The following is a 9,020-nucleotide window of genomic DNA, read 5'->3' as shown; positions in this document are numbered from 1 at the left end:
TTTAATAAGTGGGCCTGGGTCGCTAATCAAACAGCAAAGTGCACATTAAGGTTAATTTCCTCTTCTATTAAAAAGCAGCGTAATGGACTGCAGCTTAGTCAGCCACTTGGCCAAGTGACCTGAGATGAGCCCTAGCTAGGGGAGATCTCCTTCCTAATCTCCTTCCTGAAAGCAGCTCAGAGCAAAGTCCCAAATTATTTATTATTATTAAGGGTACACTTAATTACCTTTCTCCTGCCCTCAACTACAACTGTGGTCCTTACAAAACCAAATATAAACACAATTTAATTTGTATCCAATATGAAGTTATTAACTTTCTGAAGACATTATAAGTCACTGCACATATAGAAAGTGTTTATCCTGCTGTATGTTCTATATTGGTTATTCTTCATGCAAGTCTTACATAGGCTATATGGATATATCCTTCATTGCCTCTGTCTTCATATATATATACTGTATATGAGGATGCCTGGGGCCTGAATGGCTGGCTGGCTGTTGCTACTACTGTGATGAATGGCTGCTAAGGGCTGGCACTGCCTCCTGATAGATGGTGAAAAGGTATGCTAATGCCCTATTGTTTTAAGTCCCTCTCTGGCTCTAACTTATGGCATTATGAAAGCCTTTACTGCACTCTCGTGAATTGTTGACGCTGTGAAAGTTCAGAGTCAGGCTTTAGAATGGAGGGAGAGAAGGGCTAAGGTATGATTGAAAGTCAAACGTTCTTTGAGATTGTATGGAGGAGGAAAATGACATGATTTGTGTACATGAGCCAGATAAATCCACAGTCGTGTCTGTCATAAGAGCTTGGAAACTGTATGGGTTTACTACATGTACTGTATATTCTGTATCGTTTGTAAAGTGTCATCTTGATGGTTTTTGGTGTGCTTTCGACTGAGGGAACAGCTGTTTACCTCCCATCAAGCTGCACATGCACTCAACTCCTTCATCTTGCTATTTTTCTTGACACTTACTTCACACTCGAGCGCAATCTAGGGCCAGCATAGTTTTTCCTTTGGATCCATGCCAGGATATTTTGATTGTGAGGGGAGCATGTGGTGGGCTTCAACCCAAGAGAGTTAACCTCCCCCTAACAGATCCTTGTTTACACTTCCAGTGTTATACCGGACACTTTACCAAGTGGAAGCGTCGGTTAATATTGTCCTTCAGAGGCCTCCATAGCATTTATGGTTGGATCTGCTTTCATCTCTTCAGACTCCACTGCCCTGAGGTCTGGCCATTAGAAAGATTTATCATTTTGGCCATATCATCAATCCCCTATTTCATCTGCCTCTCCAACAGTGACCTCACTCTCTCAGACATAGTTGCTTTGAGAAACTTTGGCAACCTTGTCCTGAACAAGTGGGTATCTATTCTGGCCTTCTGTCTGTTTGCACGTCTCGCTTTAAAGAGAGAAACAGTTGTAATTCAGAGTATTTTCTATTGACAGGATAATTAACCTTCTATTCCTCTGTCCCTGTGTTCTGTATTATGGTCCCTCTCTCATACACAACATACACAACAAACACAACATACACAAAGGAAAGCACAACATAAAACAGAATATACAAAAAAAATGCTTCTCAAGCTTCTTCAGTGATCTTTCACAACCATTTTCTTACTAATCTGACCTCTGTAAACCTAAGCCCTAGGTGTCTACCTAAAAGAACACAAGTATACATTTTGCAAAGTTTACTCACGTAACGGGAAGAACAAGCACTATTTCTAATCGGCCATTCATTTCTCCTATTTTGTATCACTTTCTCGAATACTGATGTTTGTATCCTCTTCTCTTTGTTCTCATTTCACTCTCTCTTACACCAGACACACACACATTTACGCTGATACATATTCTTTTATGCTGTTGACATTCGGATCCATTTGCATAACAAGGAACATGAAACACAGATCACAGGAGTGAACTGAGATTCCGAGTACTCTGCTGCCAATAACCCCTGTTTCGCACTGTATAAACTTCCTTCAGATGACTGTGCTGAGAAACATAATATCTTTACAGAAGTCAGAGATTATTTGTGTTTCGATGATGAAAGAAATTACATTTATGTTTCCACGAATCATTTTCAGTTGCAGGAAACTCCTTTCCTCCCCACATCCAACCTCCAGTGCTACAAAACACATTCTGGAACCACAGACCGACAATAAGCACCAGTTTCCACCACAACTGTAAACTAACACGGTAAACTGTCTGGCCTTGGTCAGTGATTTAGCACACAGTTGTAGCAAACCACATAACACTAATTCTCCCAGGAAACCTTTCTTTTTTGGGCTCACTATATCCTTCAGAGACCCAACAACTGCTAACAGCACTACCTCATTCTCTACTCCATCTCCAATTGAACGTCTTCAGTCATCGCCCCTCATCTGTCCTCCCATTACCCTCTCACATCTTCCCATCCGCTCTTTCCTCCACACATCTACCTCTCAGATATTGTTTCTTTGACCCTGCTTCCACCTGCACACCATTTGCCCAAGTCTCCCATCCGGCTCTCATCTCCAGTCACCCTCTAGCCTTTAGCTTTTGCCTGTAGGTTTATCTCTGTCCTATTTGGTGTTTACTGTCAGACGTTTTCATTAAGATGATGTCAGGATAGACCCGGCTCCTGCAGCATGCTGTATGCGCAAGACGATACAGAGCAAGTCGCCTGTCTGTCTCTGTGTCATTTGTTCCTGTCTTTGCTTGTTTAACCTAACAACAACAAAAAAAGACGAGTGATTAACATGATAGAAACATTGATCAATTAGCTGTGTTCTCTGTAGATTAAGGATTTACAGTATTTCCTATGAAGTTAATTATAATCCAGAACAATATCACAACATCATAACAGGATTATAAATGTGCTATTTGGACGAATTAACTCTGAAATGCATTACCTCATGGTCTTTCACTGTTTCTCTGGTCAGTATGAAGGCGAAAAGAGAGAGAAAGACAGCGAGAGGAAGTGTAGGGTTGTAGATTAGATAAATGCAACATTGCCATCTAGTGGCTATCCTGTTTGTTCTGCCATTTTGAGCTAAAGTCTGGACTGTGGACTCGAGAGATTGTGACATTAGCATAGCAGAGGCTTGGAGGGATCTTGTGACCATTGTAATAGAAATGTTATTGATAGATATGCTTCGAATAGGAAATGCTGTGGAAAGGTATTAAGATTTACAATTATCACTGTGCAAATGTACAAATATGCCTGGCCCAGCTGCTGAGGGGTAAAATTTTGTTGTTGGGTCATTTATGGGCTGATGATTGGGAACAGATTGAGAAAAACGATTATTGTGTATCACATCAGATCAAGGCTACCTTTGCTTGCATAAATAACGGAACCCGGACAATGTGTGCCAACTTCCCACGGTTGTCTTATGTCAGAAAACATTCTCCTCCCGTATAAGGAAGGAAGTCACTGAGCTGCACCTCAGAGACAGTGTAGGAGTTAGCCAGTTATCTGCTTGTAAGCATAAGACATATATATTGCAATTCTAACATTTTGTCTCCTGGTTCTACCTTTGTATTCAATAGATGGAGACTGATTTCCAGAATCAACATGATATTGCAACAAGACATCACAAGTCCAAACCCTACAGCACCAGTGGCATCAGTGCTCAGGAATGAAAGACAAAAATGTTAAACACAGGAGTTTGGTCTAGCAGCAGTGGTTAGATAAGTGATGTCAAAGGCTACAACATTGATCCAACATAGACTGGAGCACAACCTAGATGTGGACCAACAACTAAGAGATTAACTGATCCTTCTCATGTCCACCAACATGGCTGAAAAGTGCCCTTAAAGCACTGAGTGCCTATAAGGCTTTAGGTTTGGCACCATGACTGACCATACACAAGATTACTCTACAATCAATGATCTGTGAGCAAAGTGCCATTGCATTTCTCACCCTAATGACCACAAGATGGTGCCAATTCCCAAGTGTGTATGAGCAATGAGAACCCCACCCATAGATGTGGCAAAGTGCACTGCTGTGTGTTTCACAGCACCATTACATCATCTGTTATGTGGCACTAATACAGCATCCATGTCATGTCAAGGGGATTTGAGTGATCTTGCTCATCTTAACTAACCAAAGCACAACATACCACAACTCGGGTCTTGTAAGTTAATATAATACAAAACCACATTCAAGTTTACTAAACTTTATTTCTCAGTACAACAGTTCCAAGTCAACTAGTTACAAGCTCAATGGAGATGTCAGCGTATTGCTTGTGTAGACCTCCCTTCATGGTTTCCAAGATGACATCCATTTACAGGTGTACCAAAATCCTTCCATGGTCTTACAACTACATGTGCTTTGAGACATTTCCATCTTTACAAATGCAGAACATGGCCACAGCAGTAAGGACTTCTGAGTGAGACAGGGCAGTAAAAGCAGCATGACACTGATGACTGTCCAGATGAACAAACTGGGCTCATTCAGTGCCATGAACAGGTGTGACTCAGGTACACATTTCCAAAAGCACACTATGGAATAGATAACGGTTTACCTATGCATAGACACATGCTTCCATACAGGAGAAGTACTCACAGCTAATCATTAACTCAGACGCCGCTAGCAACATATCCTAAATGGTTAAGCAACAAACACATTGCAGGTAGACTACAGAGCATTGGAATATTCAGTGTTTTTTTTTTTTATACATCTTTTGCTTTTTCTTAAGGTGGGCAGAACACAAATACTGGCCATCAAACTGAAAATAAATCTTTGGATACAAAAACCCCTGTACAACCCCCTCCTCGCACAGCTCAGTCTTCTGAGGCGCCCTCTTTGGTTTCTTTGTTCTTTCGAACCTCCTCCAGCTTCTTATCCTGTGGAACACAAAAGATCAGTGTGGCGTTCTATTGGAAGTTAGTCATAACTCAAGAATCGTTTTCATAACAAAACTTGCCTTCTCCTTGAACTTCTCCTCCATTGCTGCCTTGAGCGCAGTGCGATTTTCTTTGTTGGCCTCCATCTTCTGGTTCAGTTTCTCCTCGGCCAGCTTGCTGAAGTTATTGTTCTCCTCTAGAGCTTTCTGTTGCACCACCCTTTCATGCTCACGTTTCTCAGCCAAGTGCTTCAGAACCTCAGCTTCATGAGACTAAAAGGAGAAGACCGTTTAGTTCCTCCAAAACATTTGCATACTGCTATAACAGGACCACTTGACACCAGTGGAGACAAGCGTTTAGGGCCTTGCATTAATATGACCCACTTTACACATGCTAAAATCAAGGAAGTAGCGATTCATGCAGGTGCCTGACTTAAGATGGCGTGTGCGTCCTGCGTACCTTGCGTCTCTCCTCTGCAGCTTCCAGCTTCCTCTGGATCTCCTCCAGCGAGAGGTCCTTCTTCTTGGGAGGGGACAGAGGGAACTCTATCCTGGCGTCTGGTGCCGGGGGAGCCAGGATCACCTCGAAGGCCTGGCCAGAGGCCCGCTTGTCCAGCTCCTTAATCTGAATGTCTGAAGCTAGTTTGGAGTCTGAAAACAGTAGACCACAGTTAGGACTAAAGACGGGTAGGATTAAAAGTCTTGAAATGGACAAAACAGCAAAATGGGACAGCTCACCTCCAGAGGCTGCCATTTCTAGAGGACTAAAATACCTGTGAAGGGAAGCAGAACATCAAGTTATCAAGTGGTACACTCACCTCCCTTCCATTAATAACCAGCATGTTGAGACATTTTGACAGTGAGCACCAGCACCCTCTAGTGCTAGCAACATTCCCAGCCAAACAGTCCTCTCACGCCCTCTTTAGGACAACATGAACACAGCAAAACCACCCATGCAACTCATTACGATGCATTAGTATAAAAATTACTGCATGAAAAAATTGCTGCTTGTAGATCACTTGGAACTGTAGCAAGGTTACAGTTCAACCAATAAAGTTCAAATAAGGGCAATGCCCCGACGATTCAGTCACTCAAATGTACAGGTAATCACTGAGACAAAAGGCTATGAAGATCCGAAGTTGTCGCTCCCACAGGCAGCAGTGGGTGTGGCCTAGACAAATTGTAGGCCAAAAGTGAGCACTAGTTTTAACTGTGCAGTGCACCAATTACCGCAAAGAGTGCAGCACAATACAGGGGTGTGGGTTACTGAACCCTAAAAAGCGCGCTAAAAAGCTCATCTAGACGGAAACGCAAGATGTGGTTTACCGGATGAACTCTAAAGGTTGTCGTTGAAATGCATAGATGCCATCACAAACGCAGCTACCTACCACGAGTTAAGGCAGACTAATAAATTCAAAAGTCACAACTTTAAATGGATGGCATTTCTATAGATGTAACAACAACACCATTTAACGGCCCACTAAACATTGCTTTCAGTTTCTTGTGTAGCGGGCTAACAATTTAAAACAGTCGGGAAAATGTGTTGCAGGGTGAAACAAAGCAGCATTTGATTATGTCAATCTGATGAGCAGCTGCAAACAAAGACCAGCATGAGCGCGTGCTGAACAGCTCCGCCCGTTTTACGTGTAATATGTTCTTGGCAAAGCAAAAGCTAAATTAGTCTTCAACGATCGAGCCAGCTAAACAATGGCGAAATACACGCTAATTGCACTCGTGGTAGCTAAACAGTGAAAGCCAATCAACCACCCAATTGCAAATCCAAGCAAAAGAGAGGTAACATCCGCAAGCCATGTTGAGCCATTGAATTCCTTTTATTTCTACCTGCTTCATGACATTAGGACATTGGAGTAACCGTTACCTCGGCAACCTCAAGTCATTTAGCTAGCGTTAACGTGTAAAAAAAGTTAAAGAAACGATATCTCCAAAAAGAGAATGAATGGCAGCCAACGTGTTTGTTATCAGGTTAAAAACAGAAGCACATCAAAGTACACGAACGACGCTACAGTAGCTAACGCTTCAGTAGTTCAATAAAAGTCTGAGGTAAACATTTTCATACTAAGACAAGTTTCCTACCCGACTTCACTGAAACGAAAACATAAGATAAAGTGGTTTGTATTTAATACTAAAATATGAGAAAGCTAAACTATGACACCCACCTTCTCAGGAAAAAAGACGGACTTCTCTTCAGCAAGCTTCCCTGTGAATTCTGTTAGAGCATGGCAAATTCGCGCATAAAAAGACCAAATGTATGTCGTCATACAACATCCTGTAAATTCATTGGATACTTAACACCCCTCCTTTCTTCCTGGTAATTGTAGTTTTCTGTCTTTCTAGACATTTTATTTATTATGAGACAGACGTGCGATAGTGGCATCCTTTCCTCAAGAAGATTTAGATTTGATCATCATAGAAAATATTAGGAAAGCATTTGGTTTGTGGCTTTGACACTAGTAAGTTAAATCACATTGTCTCTCCCCTAAACAGGCCTACTTGATTGCAACAATTTGTTGACATTGTTTTGGATTGCTAGACATTTAGTCATTTTTAGCAGACGCTCTTATCCAGAGCGATAGACAGACGTTTATCAAACAAGATCTGCACTTGATGCCTGAATTGACATAGACTATTTACTAATAAGACTCGAATATTGCATAGGGTTGTGCGATATTGCAACATTTGGTAAGTAAATACAGGGCCAGTATTGCCAATACCAGTACCGATACCTTTTACTTAGAAAAGCAACTTATCTACTTTCGTGTTGGGGAAAGCAATGCCTCATAATTTATTAAGTGAATGCATCAATATGCTCATTTGAATTTTCATGATCATTGAATGATTTTGTGATTAGTTGATCATTATGATCATAATAAAACACAGGACAAATCATTTTGTCAAAAATACTGTCAGTATAGTGTGCTTCTGGGTCATGTTACTGCACGTGCACGCCAGTGTCGTGCCAAGGCACTTATCCCCACCAGGATTTGCATCCCCTGGCCACGGGAGTGCGCGTCCACTCAGAGAAGCAGAGTTTAACTGCTGCACTTAGAATTCACCCCTTAAATGGAACAAATAGAGACGTGGAAGACTCAACAGGGCTTTCCATAGTAACAAGGGACTAATTTATCTACATAAATACGTTCATTTGTGGAGATGTCTTCTCTTTTCTAGCAAAAGTTACAGAGGGGAATCAGGGGATACACATTATATCAGGCCGTTTTTCCACCTGATATAATGTGTACCCCCTCCCCTGACCTTGCAGCACCATCTTCAGTACACCACTGATGTATAGTTTTGCTGTCTAAAGCTCAAAAACGGCTGTAGAATTAGCATTGTGTAGGCTAATGATGAGTGATTAACAGGTTGGATATAAACCTGTAGAACTGCTGGGGAAGGAAGTGGAAAGCCATTTGTTTGGACTGTAGCAAATCCCTTCTACCCAGTCAAAACTCAATGGGAACTAGCTATTGCATGAGTGATTTCTGTTCATTTCTGTTCCAGCAATACATCCGTATATCCAGGACATCCGTGTTTCACAAGGGTGCCCATATGGTCCAGAAGATGGTCAGTGTGACTGTGCCACATCCCCCACTACCTAACGGTCTTTCAGGTAATTAAAACTACAATGTTGGGACATCAGTGTTTCCTTTAACCTCCTCTGTATGAGCTCAGCCATTCTCAGCTCTGAATATGAAAAAAAAGTTCCTGGGTTTATATTTAGATCTACTTTGGCTGTTGTTATTGGGTATGTTTGCATGTGTATCTCATTTCCAATCAACCGGTTACAGTTTAGCAAGGCATAGAAACAGAGATGTTTCGTAAGGTATATCAGTACTGCCCTGTTGGCAGACCACTGTAGTCAGTGCTCATTGATTTTACTGCAGATAGCCTGTCAGCCACTTGATGCCCTGCAAAAGCTGAGTCATCTAACATTACAGACATTCTCTCCATGTGTCTGTTAGGCTATGGTATCTGGCATAGTTTTTACATAGAAATTACAAAGCAAGCCAGCAAAATCAGTCCCAATACTATTTCCTTTAAATGCTAAAAATATATATTTGTTATTTTCTCAATCAACAAGGACCTGCAGGCTGGTCTGCCACCCTCACCACATTTAGTCAGGGAATGGTTCTGAGCCTGTGCCCTGGAGAGAAGGAGCAGATGGTGCTGACTGCCTG

At 41.8% G+C, this 9,020-nt stretch overlaps 1 protein-coding gene across 1 annotated transcript; it reads right to left on the bottom strand.

Moving 5' to 3' along the window:
* Positions 1 to 4,139: 4,139 nt before the first annotated feature.
* LOC136961946 (stathmin-like) lies at positions 4,140 to 7,047 on the bottom strand. The gene is made up of 5 exons (XM_067255461.1): positions 7,002 to 7,047; positions 5,563 to 5,597; positions 5,285 to 5,475; positions 4,906 to 5,097; positions 4,140 to 4,825 (listed from the first exon to the last, which is right to left on the bottom strand). The coding sequence occupies exons 2-5, from the start codon at positions 5,576 to 5,578 to the stop codon at positions 4,763 to 4,765; spliced, it is 462 nt and encodes a 153-aa protein (XP_067111562.1). The 5' UTR covers positions 5,579 to 5,597; positions 7,002 to 7,047; the 3' UTR covers positions 4,140 to 4,762.
* Between the last annotated feature and the right edge of the window lie 1,973 nt (positions 7,048 to 9,020).

Source organism: Osmerus mordax, chromosome 18 (genome assembly GCF_038355195.1).
Source record: "Osmerus mordax isolate fOsmMor3 chromosome 18, fOsmMor3.pri, whole genome shotgun sequence".
Lineage (NCBI taxonomy): Eukaryota > Metazoa > Chordata > Actinopteri > Osmeriformes > Osmeridae > Osmerus > Osmerus mordax.
This window is presented reverse-complemented; position numbering and strand designations above follow the sequence as displayed.